Source organism: Zasmidium cellare (genome assembly GCF_010093935.1).
Source record: "Zasmidium cellare ATCC 36951 unplaced genomic scaffold M409scaffold_23, whole genome shotgun sequence".
NCBI lineage: Eukaryota > Fungi > Ascomycota > Dothideomycetes > Mycosphaerellales > Mycosphaerellaceae > Zasmidium > Zasmidium cellare.
The window spans coordinates 443,393-461,753 of NW_022986967.1; the positions used below are offsets into that span (position 1 = coordinate 443,393).

Here is an 18,361-nt window from a genome sequence, read left to right on the forward strand (position 1 = left end):
GAGCAGCTCTGATCGTAGCGAAGATATATTTTTGTAGACTTACGCATGAGGCATAGGTACATGAAGCTTACAGTTTGCTCCCTAACTACGAGATTGCAGTTCTGAGCTGCTCTCGTTGGCATACGTCAAGGCGAACGTTCGTGAGTGGTGAGATGTGTCCTGCTGTAATTGTCCTGTCGATCTTGTCTGGTCTACTCTACAACGTGTTGTGCTTCATGTACCGTGTTCCATGTGTACCTGCCAAACCTCCCACAAAATCAATGCAGTGCCCCCGAACGCCGATGTCCCGGCAACTTCCGAGAAGAGAGCTGAATGTTGTGATGCTAGATGTTGAGCTGGGAATCCTGAAGGAGAACTGTTGTGATATGATCGGAGCTGGTGATGTGTTGAAGAGCGGAGTGTGTCGGCGAGCGCCTGATTGAAATTGTGTAGATTTTCGGTTCGAGTTGCAAGGTCAACTGAGAGAGTGTGATGTCAGTCAGGGATCTAAACAGCGTGTTTAGTGTGTGACTTACGAGAGCCAGGGTGGCTTTTATCGTCTCGATCTCATTGAGGACGGGGGAGACGTCACCCACGTATGCTCGTGAGATCGGGCGTTCTTCGATGTGGAGACACGATCAATGAGAGGAGAGGCTCCAGGGGTCTGGATCGCGTTTTCTCCAACGGCGAACGAGCTCGAAGCCTCATCAGAGACCTCCACGATGTGAATGTCGATATAGGCAAGGGTTGGACTCGATGCTGAGTAGGAGAGTGCTTGTGGGCATCGACCACGTGTGCGGCCCTTTCCAGGATCCCGAGGCTGGGGGTCTCCGCCGTTGTTGGACATCTTGATTGAGATTTGAATGAGAAGATGGAGCGAGCTTGTAATCCGAGACTCTCAGAAGTTTGGAAGTTGTTCTGATCCAGATGATATCCGTTGAAGTGTCTGATACTATCCCTCACAAGAGGGCCACCCTCCATCTCTTATAACCACGACAACACCGCCGACCCTCCACTCTCCGGTGACATCCCCTCAACCAAGCCCTCACCGTCCAGGCAATGAGGACGACAATGAGTGGCGAAACCATGGAAGCGTTCACAAATCTTTCTCATCACGCACACGACGAGCCCCAGGATCGAGGACCAATAGCCACAGAGAAGCGCAGGAAATGCAGAAACCGCAGGCATCAACCAGACGCCTTGACATCAAGTAGCATCGCCCTCACCGTCAAATCCACCGCTGCAGCAGCGACAGCACCGCCGGTGAACAGGGAGAAAGAAAGACGGTGCGTCCGCACGGCCACGTTACTCCCAAAGGTAATCTTGCTTTGGTCTGCCTGGTGGTGAAAGACGTGACTCTCCATGGCAGATCGCTACGCACCCAATAGCGGTCGGGGACTCCCCTTGGTACGCCGTGCCCGAGCGCGAAGTGTACGTAGTGACTCTTGTGAGGCTCTGATGGCCGTCCAGTGGCGACTCGCACATGCCTAGGCAAACGTGCGCTAGCGCTCACCGGTTGCTGCCGCTCGCCAAGCTGGGGGCTTCTTCTTCACCGGTCATGTACCTGATATCTGCAAACGCGCCAATCAGGCTCTGGTGGCAGTGTCCGGTAAGGCAGAGAGCCAAGTTCCCTTGTGCCGGGCGCAGGTTCGAGCTGCCGAAAGCCAGTAAATGGATGACGTTACACACAGAAAGAGGCGGTATCTCTGGGGCCACAAGGATCGATAGATGAAGCCGATGTCGAGATACTGCATATCATAACCTCGTAGTTCTGCTGAAGGTGCCAAGGATGGCGTCCTCGTCTCTCCAATCATGTAAGTGATCACGGCAATGGTTGCTGTTCGACATGGCTGAGCTACCTCGTCGGCGTGGTGATTCGATGCTCAATCTTGTGCAGAGCATGGAGAGAACGTGAGGGAGTTCCGCGAACACGGTCTTGGGGGTTTCGTATCTGGAGATGGTGCGGTAGGGTGTTATGGCCACGTGGAAAGCCCCTGGCCACCTTCATTCCACATTCACTATTTCCGGATGACTGCAACATTAGGGCTTTCGACAATGCCATTGATTCTCTGGTTGGACATGGTGTCTCGAATCTTTCAGGGGCAGTTCCTCGGTGGATGGCGTGTTGCGCTGCGCGGACATTATCCATACCCCGAGCCTGTGTTGACCGGACGATACACCGCTCGCTGTCGCCGAGCGATTGGTGATTAGCAAGGACATTTCAACTCGTTGGAGGATTGGAAACCAGTCTGAAAAGCGCAAAGCAGGGTGAGACTGAGGCCACGGCTGTTTGATGGGCGACTGCACGTGGTGAAGGTTGCTCGGCCTTGCACTCATCCAGTCACGACCGTTGCTTTGGTCCATGTTGCATTGTCAGGATCTCGCCAACAATACATTCCCATCCTGTAACAATAGTCTCCATCGATGGAACGTTGCCACACGCTGCTCCTAAGCCGCCGAGCTCTGGGTGATCGGCCTGTACGTTCACTGGCCTCCGAATACATGGACATTCTGTACTGGTGCGTCTCGGCATCTGTAATCTGCACTGCTCGGCGTAGAGCATCGGGGCCTCGCTAAATTCGTAGGCCGTCACATGCTTGGGTTGCACTTCGCGAAGGTGAAACTAGGACGGTGAACGAGGCAGCTTCCACATTGCGAACCCAGCACTCACCTGTCGCAGAACTCGCCGTATCTTGTTCAAAGTCACCTCCAAGCGATGGACCTCCAAGCGATTTGTACAAGCTCCCAGGTCGGAAGGTTCCATTGGGTATAGATACAGGAAATGTAGATGCAATGTATAACGCTACCGTTTGACCCAGGCCGGCATCTTGCGGGCTTTGAGCTTTCCAGGCTTTTTCCTCTCGACTCGTCGGGGATCGCGAGTAAGTACACCGGCTAAAAATATCGTCAGCATGTCTTTGGTCACATTGCACACCCATCTGGACTCACCTTTCCGCAATGCTGGCTTCAAATCTGGCTCATGCGCCAACAGGGCCTTTCCGACGCCGAGGGTGATCGCTTCAGCTTGTCCAGTCAAGCCTCCTCCTCTCACCAGAGCCCATACATTGTACTTGTTCAGTCTCTCCGTTGCTTTTAGAGCCCACAGCGCACACTCTCTGTCGTGCAAGCGACCGAAGTAGTTCGTGAGAGACTTGTTGTTGATCAGACACTGCCCATCACCTTCCACCAGAAACACAGCAGCTGTGCTGGTCTTTCTCTTCCCCACTGCCCTGGCGCGTCCATACTGATCTATCTCGATCGGCTTGGGCTTGTTGAGATGAGGCTGTACCAGCCTCTTGTACTTCTCCAGCGTTTGTGTGACCTCTGCTGGTATCAGAGATCGATGTATGTAATTCAACCTCTTCAACAGCGTCAAAATCATATTGTAGTCCTTTGCCCTGACTGGCTCCAGGACTTCAATCTTGTACTGCTGTCGGGTCTTCCAGGCTACTCGAGGTGCTTCGCCAGGCGGTAACACAGGGAGTGTTTGGTATCTTCGCAATAGCTGGGACAGGTGCAGCATGTCGTCGGTCATTCTGGGCGTGGCAGTGAAATATGAAGGAGACGCTGGGATGATGCGGATGTTCCTCAGGAGGCGTTGGTCCCCAAAGCGACCATCCCGTCCACGCCGAGCTGACCCCGCATCGTCATCTTCAATCAATTGAGCGCGAGGTCGTCCCTTGGAGAATTGGTTTCGGTTTGATGAGAAGCGAATAGGAGCTGCTGCTTTGATGCCTTCTCCTTGTGCCGGAGTCGCAAGGCAGCGTGACGACTGGTGTAATGCGCGCCTCTTGGATGTATTCTGACATGCGGCAATGGCTCGACGCACGCCATGCCGTATCGCGGACGACTCCATGGTGGTGGATGTGCGTGTACGAGGACTGTCCTGGCGTGAGGCCTTGACTTCGACGTTTCTCTCTCTCTCAACTCGTGGGGCAGCTTAGCCGAGCTTTTCTGGTCCAAGCGCCTGAAGTTCTGCAGCGGGCGTGGCTTTTTCGAGCGGGCTTTCTCTTCGCACCACCACCAACACCACCACACCCCTCTTTGCCTATCCCCTCTGCCAACGAAGGCGCACTGCTCAAACGCTCCACACACCACACAGTCTGCACCATGGCATTCGGCAAGATCTACGGCTTCAACGTGAGTTTCCCCCTTCCAGCTCCTCCACCGCCCCCTCCACAGCTTCAGTCATTGACCGTCGATTTTTTGTTTTCCAGGGCAACCCCCGTACCACCGCCATTCTCGCCGTCGCAAAGGCCAACGGCCTCGACCTCGAGCTCGTCCACACCGAGCCAGCCAAGGGCGTCAGCACCGACTACCTCAAGCTCAACAAGCTGGGCAAGATTCCCACCTTCGAGGGCCAGGATGGCTACGTCCTGACCGAGGCCATGGCCATTGCCATCTACAGTGAGTACACCCACACTTTGCTACACCCCTTGCAATGATGAAAGATCAATATTTCAGTTATCCCTGTCTGAAGACTACTGTTGAGAACGTATTCACACTCTGATTTTGCAACCTCCTCATGCGCCTGTCGATTACTTGAGTCATATGTCGACTTGACGCTGACACTTTCTGCTCGCAGTCACCTCCCAGAACGAGAAGACCACTCTCCTCGGCAAGACCAAGCAGGACTACGCCTCCATCCTGCGATGGATGTCGTTTGCCAACACTGAGGTCCTTCCAGGCCTTGGTGGCTGGTTCCGCCCTCTGATCGGCCGTGACCCCTACAACAAGAAGAACGTCGAGGACAGCAAGAAGCGCACGCAGCAGAACCTCAAGGTCCTGGAGGACCACCTTGTCGTCAACACCTACCTCGTCAGCGAGCGTCTTACTCTTGCCGACCTTTTCACTGCCTCCATCCTTCGCCGAGGATACGAGTACTTCTTTGACAAGCAGTGGCGCGCTGAGAACCCAGCTGTCAACCGCTGGTACGAGACGGTTGTCAACCAGGACATCTTCAAGGCTGTTGCTGGCGAGCCCAAGTTCATCGAGACTGCTATCCCAGAGACCCCACCAAAGAAGGAGAAGGAGGAGAAGCCAAAGACTGAGCAGCCAAAGAAGCAGGAGAAGAAGAAGGAGGTCAAGGACGACGACGAGGATGACGAGCCAGCGCCGGCTCCCAAGCCCAAGCACCCGCTCGAGGCTCTTCCCAAGCCAACCTTCGTTCTTGACGACTGGTGAGTGTTTCAAACATACATGCACCGTGCTGAATCTAAAGCTGACAACATCGAACAGGAAGCGCAAGTACTCGAACGAGGAGACTCGTGAAGTTGCTCTCCCATGGTTCTGGGAGAACTGCAACTTTGAGGAGTACTCGCTGTGGCAAGTCGACTACAAGTACAACGACGAGCTCACCATGACCTTCATGACTTCTAACCTCATCGGCGGTTTCTTCGCCCGCCTTGAGGCTAGCCGCAAGTACATCTTCGGCGCCGCCTCTGTCTACGGCGTGACCAACGACTCTGTCGTCAAGGGTGCTTTCGTCGTCCGTGGCCAGGAGGCTCTTCCAGCCTTCGATGTCGCTCCTGACTACGAGTCTTACTCCTTCACTAAGCTCGACCCAAAGAAGGAGGCCGACCGGGAGTTTGTCAACGACCAGTGGGCATGGGACAAGCCAATCGATGTCAACGGCAAGGCATACGAGTGGGCCGATGGCAAGGTGTTCAAGTAGGCGCATGTATTGGCCGACTCTTGAGCATTTCTGGTACGAGTCTAGTTCGACTAGGCCTGTTTCGTAGATAGATGGATGATGGCACGTGGCATGACAAAGAAAAGTTCGATGGGCTTTGACGGCATTTAAGGGCATGACTGGCAGAGACTTTGGCGACATCCGCACGAAGAGTCTTTTGTGCCAGATGTGCTTGGTGGTGCTGCCAGAGCGCAGCGGATAGAATAGCGAGGCATCAGGGAGACAACAGCAAAAAGAGATACCAAGTCTTCCGTGCACACATTACTTCTTCCTTCGCTCTAATCGCTGCCATTTTCTGTAGCGCTTCGCCCTGTCGCTCATAATTGTGATGGTAGACCGTTGAATTCTTTAACGTGTTCACTTTCGTACATTCGAGCTATTCACACTGTATAAAGAAATCATCGCGACATTCAGCATCTCGTCGAGCCGCAATGGGCTTCGTGGTATCTCCTTCCCATTCCTCCGACATATTCACAGGATAATCTGCCATGGCTGATTGGTTTGGCATACTGACACGCATTGTGTGTGGCATCGTTTAAGCCTTCTTGCTCAAGGTCTTGCGCGCCTTGATGGTCATGTCATAAAGAGCGTCCTTGAAGGCGAACAAGAAGGCGGCCGTGATGACGGATTGGGTGACCTTGGGACCGATTCCTGTGATCGACATCAGTATGTAGGATTCGACAAGATTGTGACTGTCGGCGACTTACCGCCATAGAGGCCACCAACACCCTCCTCCTTGTAGATACGCTTGAGGGTAGCGGTCATGCCCTCCTTGGGAGCATCGCTGTTCGCAACGTGCGCACGGGACTTGACCGTGATGTAAGGGTACGTGATAGACGTCGCCGCAAGCTTGCCCAGCGCACCAAGCAAGAAGCTATCAGTCGGTCCGACCTTCCTCCGCTTCTCTACGACCTGCTTCAACTGCTCGAAGATGGTGTACTGCAGAATCGGGTTGATGACCAGCACCAAAGCCGGCAGGACACCCGCGAAGAGGCGCGTGAAGCCGTCCTCGCGCAGGATCTTGAGGAGTGTGGAGATTGTGCCTGGTTTTTGCTTCTTTGGAGATTCGCCTTCTTTTGTTGGGAGGGCGTCGGCTTCGTTCTCGCGGGCGGTCATGCGCGTGTTGATAACCCAGATGGGGTTTGTGAGGAGGACCGTGGCAGAGCCGGCGAGGGCGCCTGCGGCCATGGATTCGAGGGTGTTGAGGTTGGTCTTCTTGGTGGTGCGTTGGAAGAAGGCGCGGGAGAACTCATACCCTTGGACATCATCAGCAGAATGTCATGCAGCCATGCTTTCGAGTACTGACAGTAATAGTATACGAAGTTGGTGACGGTGATCCCGAACAAGGCGCTGTCCAACCCAGCATACAGCCCTGCAATCCCCTCGCGATCCAAGATCCTTTTGGCCGCAGAGATGGTACCGGTATGCGCCTTCTTCTTCTCGACTTGCGCTCGTGTGGAAAGAGTGATCAATGGGTATCTGGCAAGTCTCAGAACCACATGTTCAAGTATAACAGCCCTTCAAGCACTCACGTCAATGCCATGGACAACAGCCCACCGCCTGCGCCAGCCAGAGCGTGAGCAACATTGTCACTCTGCTGCTCAGCGGCAGTCTGCTGTGCTGCGTTCTCCTATGAGTTGCTTCTTTTAGCAGATGAGGATCACATGTGAGGTCGGCATTCGTACTTTTTCCGACATCTTCGCTCTCTCTGATGAACTGATCGTTGGTGTAGAAGATCTGTATCCAAGAGGCTGTATGAATGAGGAGAAGAACAAGGCAAGGAACGGAATCAAGGCATGTCCTTGTCGAGTCGGCAGAGTGTTATCCTAGGCTCTCTGAGCTCGTGAAAGTCGACATCATCACCTCGGCTCAACACGGCGCGGGCGGGCTCGTGTCAATACGGAAAGCCACGTGATTGTGTCAACCTAATTAGCAGTCTTTTCTTGTCATCAAAAATCACCTTCTTGGGTCAGCAATTCAACAAAATATCATCTAAATGCTGCTAACATCGAAGTGAATGATCAAGACGGATGTTCTTCTCTCTCTCTCTAACCCTTGACCTAAAAGACCTGATCGTGCTGGTTCGGAGGTCCTCTCGTCCCGACTCGCAGCCCTGCGACGTTCAGGAGACCCGGAGATGGCGTATCGTCAACAGCAGAATCAGAATGTTGGACACCATCAAATACCCGGGAACCCTAGAACTACAGCATTCGCCCACTCACAGTTTAATTCGCCAGTCTATGGAATCGACCCGGGTCTTCAATTGCAAAGCAGTCCTCAAGGTCTTCAGCCGCAGTCGGCGAGGCAGGGACGACATTCGTCGAACGAACGTGGATCGATGCAGCCTCCTAATATTTCATCGCCTCGAATGAACAGTACTTCCCCGGGCCCGGCCTTCTCTTTCAAGCCCATTGACAGAGCGTTACCATCTCGGGATGTCACGCCGGAAACAATAGCAGACGCCTATGTGAACTTCATTCTCTATGCCAACCCAAACTTCGCTCTCGACGTTGACACATCAACTCTCAAGCAAACTTTCGAGACTGGACTGCCGAAAAGCGACAACAAGGATTTTGAGCCATATCGACTGTTCGAACTCCTCAAGAAGTTCGATTCCAAGGAGATCAAAACGTGGAACCAATTGGCTCTCGATCTCGGAGTCGAGCCTCCAGACCCGTCGAAGGGTCAATCTGTTCAAAAGGTCCAGCAATACAGTGTACGCCTGAAACGATGGATGAGAGCAATGCATATCGATGCCTTCTTCGATCATCTGATGGGGAAGCAACATGCGTATTTTACAGAGATTCCGAACCCCAATGACCCATATCCGACGAGTGGGAGAGATGGTGTCACGGCTGAGGAGGACCTTGCCATCAGAGCACTGGATCCCTCGTTCAGACCGAAGAGAGGTCGAAGGCGCAATTCTGAGACCGAGCAAGATGACAAGAATGACAATGATAGTGCTACGAAGAGTCAATCAACGGCTGACAGCGCCGCACCGTACTCAGCTGCTCCAATGTCTGCAGTCCCTATGAGTGCTCACCCAGATAGCTACCAGGATCCTTGGGCAGTCGCTTCAGCAGTCACACCACAAAGCTTTGCCCCATGGTCTGCGAGGACACAGCCTTCCGCAGTACCGGCATCTGCTACTTCGAACCTACGCTGGCAACTGGGTCATTCGCAAACTCCTGGAACTCCACATCCTATGAGTGCTGTGCCACCGTCTATGTCCGCGCACATCGATGCAGCTTTTGACGGAGAGCCAAAGTCAGCTGTGACACCATCCCGGAAAAGGAGAAGACATGGTCCAGCAGTGTCAAGCGCCTGGCCTTCGAATAGTGCTCCCGGTGCCAAACCCAGGGGTCGACCACCCGCAAATCGTAACACACAAGATGGTCCATTCAGTACATTCCCTGCAGACCCAACGAACGCCAAATCGAAGAGTCAAGCCAACTCCACCGCACCCACGCCTCCAGACAAAAATATCATAGAACAACCATCCCCTCAAGCCAGCACACCCCTATCCCAGCCCGGCGAGGGACGCCCAGGTCGCCTCTCACTCCAGGTCCCGCCTCACACAGGCGGTCCAGTACGTCTAGCAACCCCACCGACCCTCCTCGTCAACGGCGAAACAAACGAAAGCGAAACGCGAAGCGACTCCGATGACCCTAGCAGAGTCGCTGCCTTGCAAGCTCAATTGAACGCAGACCGAACGATCGAAGACCGCCCTCCCAATTTCTCATTCGAAAACCTCCGGCGTGTAGTAGCGAGCGACCTCCTCCGAGCCGATATACGAGGTCGCAGACAACGTCTAACTGGCGACGAAGGGAAACGTCTGGCGGATTCGATACTAGACCGATTGAATGTCCCCCGAACAGACGCTGGGAACCCTCGCGAGGATCTAGCGAGACTCACAGCGGCCTCGTGGCTCGGTGTAGGTGATCAGTTCAATGTCCCTCTGGGCCCTACAGCCGGCCACGGGAAACGGATCAACGTCACGCGATTCCGGACAGATGCAGATGGATACGAGGAGATTACATATGATGAGTCCGTGGAGGATTGTCGAGAGGTAACGTCCAAAACCCGATACACCCCAACCTAACCGCAGGCGTATTGACGTGAATTTACAAGGTCTTCGACATCTACTGGCACGTCTCCCAAGGCAGCTGCATGGGCACCTTCGAACTCAAAAACCTCTCCCTCTCCTCCGGGCCCCTCTCCACCTCCACCTCCACCACCTTCCCTTCCTCCTCCTCCGACAACCCCGGGGAATCCACGCACGACCTCGTCGTGCGCAAAACCCTCGAAGCAATGAAGAACATCACCAAACAAGGCTGGCTCGAAGAAGCCCTGGCGGAAATCTACAAATCCTCCGTCAAGGACTTCCACGGCGGCGCCGGGATGGTGGAGGAGAATGTGGATTGGAAGGCGAGGTGTCGGGCGATGGAGTTTGCGAGTATGGTCGCCAAGGGCGAGGTGGAGAGGTCACGGCAGAGGTTTTTGGAGAAGGTTATGGATGCTTTGCTATGATATGACATGCTATCTATCTTACACCGTTGGACTTCACGCTTTGCTGCCGCGCGACGTCGCCTGAGGTCCAGGTTTCTTCTGCTTTGGTGCCGGGCGGTAATGACATGGCCACGCCGTTCGCGTTGTTAGGCGATGCGGTGCCGTTCATGTGTGGTCGCCCTGGCCCGCTGCCTCCGGGCTCGCCGTTTGCGTAGCCATTGCTTCCTGCGTGGAGGTTTTCACCAGCGCTCATGGGCGACTGGGTGAACATGGCGGGGCCGCTCTTCTTGGCGTCCGCCACGTTGATAGGTAATAAAGGCTCCTTGCTCTCCGCCTTTTCTCTCGCGCGCTTATCAGCTTTCGCGGCATCTGAAGTGCGGTCGTAGAGGTAGAGCCCGACAAACGTCAGCCCAAACCCGATTCCCTGGATCCCCGACATGGGATTGCCAAACCATACAATCGCGAACATGATGACAACAACCCGCTTGATCAAGCTCGCAACCGAGTACGTTACAGGCGACACCATGCCCAGCAGCACAAAAGCCACCAAGCTCTGTCCGAAATGGAAAGTCCCATTGAAGATGAACTCAGCCATCAAGGCCCCATGATCCAGCGAACCCGGTCTCTCCCGTAGGTCAATCGACCAGTCCTTCATGAAGTCGGCCGCCATGGAGAAGCCCTCCGACCAGAGCCAAAGCGGGAATGTGAAGAGGAACGCCAGAGCCGAGGAATAGCAAAGCAAGTTGAGCTTATCAGGCTTGCGCCTTCCAATCGGCGTGCCGTCGGCTTCAGCTTTGGCTGCGTCGTTGAAGATCTTTTTGGAGACGATATTTTGCGTGACGAAGAGCACTGCGCTGCCCAAAGCATACGCCAGGCCGAGGAAGTTTCCGGCGAGACTTGCCGAGCACGCCAAGATAACCCCGAGTGTGAGCGGGACTAGAGATAGGTAGGTGGTTGTTGAATATCGAATGTCGAAGAAGACGCGATAGGCGACGACAGTCATGAGCGGTGACAGTCCCTTGATCGTGTGGACTAGTGATACGGGGATCCTTGACATTGCGTCCGAGTTTAGGATGTGGCCTCCGATTTGGAAGGCAGTGAGAGGGAGAGTGGCCATGATGATGTCCTTGTTTGGTCTTCGAATGCCATTCTTCAACACTGGTAAAGCTTCCCGAACGGCGACGTTGCGTTTGGCGAGCCATGAGAGGAAGATACACCAGAAGGACACGAGCATGAACTGGACCACGGTCAAAGTTATAGGTTTCGGTAGGGCGGTCAGGATAGCTTTCGACGAGGTATTCGTGAGGATTGACGACGCGTACCAGAAGCTGCAGAGGAGCTTTTGTTCGTATTAGCGCAGCTGTAGAAATGATACAGGATGGAGTGTTGGGTAGACGTACAACTAGCCTCAGGGACACAGGCGCTTTGAGCGACTCTGCAATCTCGTGCGCATTCTGGCTGATGCTCGCCTTTCGTGTCCTCACCGTCTTGATCGCCTCGCCCAGACTCTTCTGCCGATTAGGTCTTGTGCCGCCCAACTTCCCATTCGCAGCCCACGAAGCCCAACTCCTCAACGACGTCTCTTTTCGCGGCGGCCAGCGCTCGCTCGAGTGCAGGCCGGGCGGTAGGCCATTGGGCAGCGGCCGAGGACTCGGCCCTCGCGAGATCCCATCCTCTTCATCCTCCTCAAACTCGACGGCGTGGTCATTGTTGAAGTCGGGGAACTTGAATTTCGAAGGAGCCGGGTGTCTGGAGGACGAGCGGCGACGCTCCACTCCTGAGGTCGCGTGGGGAACCATTGCTCGAGTGCAGTAATGCGGACGGCAGGACTATCGCTCCATCGCGGCGCGCAGGTGTTCGCAAGGCGGTTCGGCTAGCGTCGTCGGAGAATTCGGTGCGGTGGGTGGGAAGCAGAGGAGGACGATCGAGGGTAGATTAACGGGTGCGCTGGTATGATTTGTAGCTACCAGCCTCTCTCACAGGACCCAATCTAGCGGTGCGAAGATCGCTCACCCCGCTGACGTGTAGCGATTACCACCGCGAGCGATGTGAGTGATTGCAGAGAGGGCAGAGACTGGTGATGGAGGGAGCATGCGAAATGCAAAACCATTGCGTGGCCATGTGAATCTCTCCTCATCAGAAGGACGCAGTCAGTCGGGGGCGCCCCCGCACTCCCGACGCATGCACTGTCAAGAAGGATGCTACTACGGTTCGTATTGCTCACGCACTTCGATCCTACAAGGCAACAAGCGTGGCCATGCGCGTATAATTTCGATAGAGCAGGATACGACACTTCATGCAATGCATTGAATACGGAACATGTTGCTCGGTCGTGTGGTGCAGCATCTTCTTTCTTACTCCAGTCATTCACTGCCAGCCACCGAGAGCAACGATGCCTTGCAATTCCCGACAGTATCATTCTTGACCTCCTGGCAAGTCCTTGGTCCATTTCAGATTGGCACGAGAGGTGATGTGGTCGATCAACAATGGTGAAAATCCGCTCACATATGCGTGACAGAGGCCATTTGGGGAGCAGATCCTCTCGAACAACATGGAGGCTTCCGTGCTCTCGAATACAACAACGCAACGACCTTTCGAAGTTCTCTGGCTGCCAATGGTACGATTCGGTGGTCGAACTTGACCGCCAAAGTCCCCGTTCCGGACATCTTTCACACGACCGCAGAACTGAACGTCAGCTTTCCCGACATCGACTGGAAAGCCCTTCGAGATGTCTATGGCTGGGCAGCATACCAATGGCAGGCCTGGGCGAGAGGCCAAATCGTCGTTCAAGGAGACGAGACCGAATACGTGGCACTCTATACACCCCAAATCCTCGAGTTCTGGGTTGACGATGTGCACTACTTTGGCGGCGACTTCTACGACTACAAGCGAGTGCCCATCACAATCAGACTAGCCCCTGGCATTCATCTTCTCGATGTGCGGCTTGTCAGAGATATTAGGTCCATGGGCGGTGTAAGTCATCCAGACATGCAAATCAATCTGGACCTACGCAAGATATCCCCAGGATTGAAGGCAATCACGCAGACGGAAACATCAACTGTTCTTCTCTCTGACTTCATTGGCGAAGGAGCTTCGTTAGCGAGCCCGTATGCCTCAGTCGTGCTACGAAACGATGGCCATCAGGATGTTGAGATGACTGGCATCCACATCAACCCAAATATCGGCCGCGTGGAACTGCTCTCCTCGAGGATCAGACTCGTTCCTGGCCAGACAAGACCAGTCGCATTTCGCATCAAGTGCATCCCACCAAGCGGCCAATATCCATCGCAGAAGCGCATCAACATCGACTTTCAGTATCGAGTCCAGGGACATGATGAAGACACAACGCTCGTAGTATCTGCAGAACCTCGTATTGTTCCAGCAGGTAAAGCCCACAAAGTCACCTTTATGCATCCTGGTGGTGTTGTGTCTTACGCAATTCTTCGTCCTCCATCTCGAAAAGCGATCCAACCCGCACGAACAAATCAAACGTTTCCCATTCTTCTCAACCTCCACGGAGCTGGTGTCGATGTAGACAGCGATGTGGTCAGAGAAGTCATGGATCCACTGCCCGATTTACAAGCCTGGGTGCTCTTTCCCACGGGAGGCACAAACTGGAGTGGAGACGATTGGCATTCCTGGGGATTCGCAGACGTCGAAGCGGCCGTAGCGATGATTGAAGACCGGATCGAACGCTTCGACTGGAAAGGCCCAGGCGTTGACGAGAACAAATGGCTGGTAGCAGGCCATTCGAACGGCGGTCAGGGCACATGGTACGCGTTGACGCATCGTCCTGACAAGATATTTGCCGCAGCCCCTATAAGTGGCTACTCTTCCATCCAAAATTACGTACCGTACACCTTCTCGCACGTGGCTGATCCAGGTCGTACGGCCATCAAGGAAGCCGCTCTCCTGAGCTATAAACATGAGCTTCTACTGTCAAATGCGAAAGGCATCCCGGTCCTGCAGCAACACGGCGGGGCCGATGACAACGTACCGGCCTATCACTCGAGGCTGATGAGCCAGCTCATTCAAGAAGCCGGCGCCGATAGTCAGTACTTCGAGGTTCCTGGTGAAGGACATTACTGGGACGGAGTCTACACTACGGAGGCCCTGACCGACTTCTACGAACGCCAGATCTCTCTCGAAGTCGCCTCCGTCAAAGGCACACCTCTGAATTTACGCGACTTCTCGCTAGTGGTGGCGAACCCAGGAGATACTGGCTCAAAGCATGGAGTTGAAGTCCTTCAACTGGCCACTCCAGGACAACTTGCCCGTATCGATGTGGCTTTCGATCCCTTGACTCTGGCATGTATTGTCCGAACGACCAACCTCCGGATGTTCAGACTGCCGCCATACTTCAGAGATTGCAGCTTCGTGCAAGTCGACAACCAAAAGATGCCCATCAGTTTCGAGCAATCCGACGCATCAAGCACACTCACAAAACAGTCCGAGAAATGGGAGACCACCCCCCTCAAAACCCACCCCCCAACCCGCCTAGGCCACCAACTCGGCCCCCTAGACTCCATCCTGCACACCAACGGCCCCTTCCACATCATCCCACACACCCCCCAAGCCTCCCCCCTCGCCCTCCAAATCTCCCGCAACCTCCACCAATACTTCTCCGCCGACACCTCCCTCACCACAACCTACGCCACCGCCCTCCACAACACAACCGGCAACATCATCTCCCTCGCCACAGGCGCCTCTCTCCCCCCTTGTCCCATATACAAAGACTTCCCCATCCAAATCCGCGCCGGAGGAGACGCCGTCTTCATCCGCGGCCCGAACAACATCCCCACGCTCATCCCCAACATCGCCGGCTTGGGCCTCGCGGCGGTCTTCCTCCGCCCTCTGCCTGACGAGCGTCTAGAGCTGGTGGTCTGGGGCGCGGATCTCGAGAGTCTTGCGCTGGCGGCGCGGTTCGTCCCCACGATGACCGGGACGGGGGTTCCGGATTTCGTGGTGCTGAATCGGGAGGTGCTGTGGAAGGGGTTGGAGGGGGTTTTGGCGATGGGGTTTTTCGATAGTCAGTGGGACGTTTCGGGGAAGGCGTTTATTGCTTGATGAGGAGGTTATTGTGAGGAGGAAGGGGAGGATGCACGATCGATAGGTGGTTTGTATCTCGATGGACGAGATGGGGCAGTTGAGAGATTTCTACCAATCCATCGAGAGCAATCACTAAACACGTGCCTACAAACATGCAATGCAATGCAATGCAAGGTAAGAAATCGACAGACAGACATTGCTTGCTGACAGCGCAACACCTGCCTACTTACCTACTTCCTCGCTACCTATCCCACCTATAAGCAACCCGCAGTACACCAAGAGCTAAGCACACAGTCCCAAGACGGGACGCGAGAGGCTCCAACTCCCGGCCAGCGCATGGCACATGGGACAAGTAGAAGAGCCGTGTATCCCGCGAAGCTATTGCTCTTTGCTCTTCTTCTTTCTCATCATTGCATCACTCTCCACTTCACGCGGATTCGCATTCAACTCGTAACTTGTTCACTCTTCTTACCTTTGTACTAGCTCCTTCCTTCCTTCGATGATCTTGTATATCGCAACTTTCGTCTTCATTTTGCGACTTCTATGAATTACACCTGCTTCTAAACCGTGTGTCGAGCGTCTTTCTCTAGAGGTTGACAAGCCCTGCCTCTATGCTCGTGCAGGGCTTTCTGTCGGAATCCAAAAATCACGATGCGCCATGATGTACATCCATGGTCGCTCGACTCCCAAACGCCGCGCTTCCACTGGCGCACTCAAGCTTTCAATCAACTGTCGCACTCGTTTCCCCCTTGAGAGCGAGTGACAGGAAAAGTCCACAGTAGGACCTGCGCCAAATACATATTTCAAAACGCCTGGAGCAATCCGGCTCGCTTGACCGTCTCTTACTCGCTGTCATCACCAACCACCATGCTCTTTCTTGACTTGGGGGCGTCGATCTTGCTTGGTGGAAGGCCGAGACCGTTCCTGTTGCGGAAGAAGAGGACCTTGGCCTGCTCGCCCTGAGCACCCTCGTTTGGCTCGACCCACTGGCACCATCGCGCGCTGCTGTACAGAGATCGAAGGAAGCCAAGAGGACCTCCCTCGGTGTTCGACCTGTAGTGGCGTCCCATGATTGGCTTGATGGCTTCGGTGGCTTCGTCGGCGTGGTAGAATGGGATGGTGGAGACGTAGTGGTGGAGGACGTGGGTTTCGATGATGCCATGCAAGAGCTGGCGTCCGATGAAGCCGAATTCGCGGTCGATGGTAGCTGCGGCGCCGCGAGCGAAGTTCCATGCCTCACCAGTGTAGTGTGGGAGAGATGGGTCAGTGTGCTGGAGGTAGGTAATGGCAACTGTGACTGATGTTAGCAAAGGAAAACTCAAACCGCTCATACATCGACATACCGAGCCAGTGGTTCACCCAGAGGTATGGGATGAAATACCACACCAAGAGGTTGGTCCAGCCGTATGTGCTGCCGATCAAAGCGAGGATGCTGCCAACGATGAAAAGGCCAAGATCCGAGAGCAGGATGAGGTGCTCATCCTTCTTCTCGTACAGAGGGCTGCTGGCGAAGAAGTGGTTGACTGAGAAGTCTCCATTCTTCTTGCCAACACCCTTGCCCTCTGGCTGCTTCTCGTGCTGGTTGTGGCCAGTCACGTTGGCAAACAGGTAATATGGCCATCCGAAGAGCTGCTGACCGATGAGCATCGAGGCAGTGTAGATGGGCGTCTCCTCCATCAACTCGTGCATCTCATGCAGAACGTAACCCATACGAGTGGCATGCTCCTCACGCGTGCGTGGGAGGAACACCATGTCACGCTCCATGTTGCCGGTGGCCTTGTGGTGCTTGCCATGAGAAATCTTCCAGCTGAAGTAAGGGACCAGAAGAGCAGAGTGGCAGATCCAGCCAACGGTGTCGTTCAAAGTCTTACTGGGAGAGAAAGACTGATGACCGCACTCGTGAGCCAACACCCACAGACCAGTGCCGAAGAGACCCTGGAGGAACGTATAGACGGCCCACAGCGCAGCACGTGCAGGATATGACGGAACATACTCCGAAGTGCAGAAGTGGTTGAAGAGGTAGAATGTGCCGCCAAGGAGGACGATATCCCTGGCAACGTAGGACAGACCAGTCAGGCCTGACCTTTCGTAACAGTGCTTAGGAATGGCATCGCGGATATCCTTGATTGTGTAGTTGGGCAATTCGAACTCGTTGCCGTATGTGTCCCGAAGCTTCTTGGGCTCTTGCTGGAAGTCCTCGACGGAGCCCAACGAGGACAAGGAGGTGGAGGAGGCAGATGCGGTGGGCGAGTCGTTGGGCGAGCCAACGGTGGAGTTGGTGGTGGTGGAGGGCATCGAGTCGACGGTGATGGTGCGTCTCATTGCCGCGTGCTGCGGCCGAGCGGTAGTGGCCATTTTGACGGATGTGATGTGAAAGAGGGAGTGTGAGGGCGGCGTTGGGCTGTCGCTGTGGGCGATTCGGGGTGCGGGTTGAGCGTTGGGAATCAGACCCAGCTCTCGATATGCGGTATTTAAGTGGATCGAGTGCCGCTCTGGGCGTGCAAGGAGGCAGCGAGAGTGTGGGTGAGTGAGAGGTCGGGAGCAGAGAGGAGGAGGGAGCGGAGAGCGAGTGAGTGGGTGAAGCGAGGTGTTATTACTTGTAGGAGCTCTGGGCGCGTGGGCGAAGCGGTCTACTACTGTCCATTGGAATTTTTGTTAGTCCACACCCCCCAGAATCAGGGTCCCGGCGCCCCATTAGCAGATCCGCCAAGCCCCTCCTCCTGACTGAAAAATGCACCAGCCACCGCCGCCGCGGCCGTGACCTTCTCCTTTGCCGTCTCGACTCCCTCCTCGTGCCTATATAAACTTCTCGTAGGTGTTGCTGTTTGCTGACCTAGAAGATTGCGGCGAGCAAGGTATGCCATACCACGGCGCCGAGCTCCCATCGCCAATCTCCCCCAACAGAACCAGGCTCGCATCGGACCGAGATCTACGGTTTCACGCCTCGCTAGCCTGCTGCTCTGCGCTTTTCCACCCGGCCTGGACAAGCCTGCAGGTAGGCGAAAACTGGTTGCTGAGATAATTGATGCGGTTGAGAGGAAAGATGCGAGAACGACGAGGGCGCCACCGTGCATTTCTTAGCCACCTGCTAGGCTGTGGGCTTGTCATTGGCCGAGCCGAGCTGCTCCTCCA

At 54.8% G+C, this 18,361-nt stretch overlaps 8 protein-coding genes across 8 annotated transcripts; 3 read left to right on the forward strand and 5 right to left on the reverse strand.

Annotated features, from left to right (window-relative positions):
* Positions 1-2,782: 2,782 nt before the first annotated feature.
* M409DRAFT_67465 (uncharacterized protein) lies at positions 2,783-3,835 on the reverse strand (the record flags this gene model as incomplete). The annotated part of the gene is made up of 2 exons (XM_033817415.1): positions 2,783-2,874; positions 2,929-3,835. 2 exons carry the CDS (start codon positions 3,833-3,835, stop codon positions 2,783-2,785), a joined length of 999 nt encoding a protein of 332 aa, XP_033666093.1.
* Positions 3,836-4,089: 254 nt separating this feature from the next.
* M409DRAFT_56080 (uncharacterized protein) lies at positions 4,090-5,653 on the forward strand (the record flags this gene model as incomplete). Its single annotated transcript, XM_033813183.1, has 4 exons — positions 4,090-4,119; positions 4,197-4,386; positions 4,565-5,159; positions 5,218-5,653. The coding sequence occupies 4 exons, from the start codon at positions 4,090-4,092 to the stop codon at positions 5,651-5,653; spliced, it is 1,251 nt and encodes a 416-aa protein (XP_033666094.1).
* A 553-nt stretch (positions 5,654-6,206) lies between these two features.
* On the reverse strand, positions 6,207-7,368 carry M409DRAFT_24589 (uncharacterized protein; the record flags this gene model as incomplete). The annotated part of the gene is made up of 5 exons (XM_033807302.1): positions 6,207-6,322; positions 6,379-6,927; positions 6,978-7,150; positions 7,204-7,301; positions 7,357-7,368. The coding sequence occupies 5 exons, from the start codon at positions 7,366-7,368 to the stop codon at positions 6,207-6,209; spliced, it is 948 nt and encodes a 315-aa protein (XP_033666095.1).
* Positions 7,369-7,808: 440 nt separating this feature from the next.
* On the forward strand, positions 7,809-10,201 carry M409DRAFT_24590 (uncharacterized protein; the record flags this gene model as incomplete). Its single annotated transcript, XM_033807303.1, has 2 exons — positions 7,809-9,740; positions 9,803-10,201. The coding sequence occupies 2 exons, from the start codon at positions 7,809-7,811 to the stop codon at positions 10,199-10,201; spliced, it is 2,331 nt and encodes a 776-aa protein (XP_033666096.1).
* A 13-nt stretch (positions 10,202-10,214) lies between these two features.
* M409DRAFT_67469 (uncharacterized protein) lies at positions 10,215-11,979 on the reverse strand (the record flags this gene model as incomplete). Its single annotated transcript, XM_033817416.1, has 2 exons — positions 10,215-11,519; positions 11,581-11,979. 2 exons carry the CDS (start codon positions 11,977-11,979, stop codon positions 10,215-10,217), a joined length of 1,704 nt encoding a protein of 567 aa, XP_033666097.1.
* Positions 11,980-12,499: 520 nt separating this feature from the next.
* M409DRAFT_24592 (uncharacterized protein) lies at positions 12,500-15,247 on the forward strand (the record flags this gene model as incomplete). Its single annotated transcript, XM_033807304.1, has 2 exons — positions 12,500-12,647; positions 12,699-15,247. The coding sequence occupies 2 exons, from the start codon at positions 12,500-12,502 to the stop codon at positions 15,245-15,247; spliced, it is 2,697 nt and encodes an 898-aa protein (XP_033666098.1).
* An 824-nt stretch (positions 15,248-16,071) lies between these two features.
* Positions 16,072-17,584, reverse strand: M409DRAFT_67471 (uncharacterized protein; the record flags this gene model as incomplete). Its single annotated transcript, XM_033817417.1, has 2 exons — positions 16,072-16,520; positions 16,573-17,584. 2 exons carry the CDS (start codon positions 17,582-17,584, stop codon positions 16,072-16,074), a joined length of 1,461 nt encoding a protein of 486 aa, XP_033666099.1.
* Positions 17,585-17,904: 320 nt separating this feature from the next.
* On the reverse strand, positions 17,905-18,303 carry M409DRAFT_56086 (uncharacterized protein; the record flags this gene model as incomplete). The annotated part of the gene is made up of 1 exon (XM_033813184.1): positions 17,905-18,303. The coding sequence occupies one exon, from the start codon at positions 18,301-18,303 to the stop codon at positions 17,905-17,907; it is 399 nt and encodes a 132-aa protein (XP_033666100.1).
* Between the last annotated feature and the right edge of the window lie 58 nt (positions 18,304-18,361).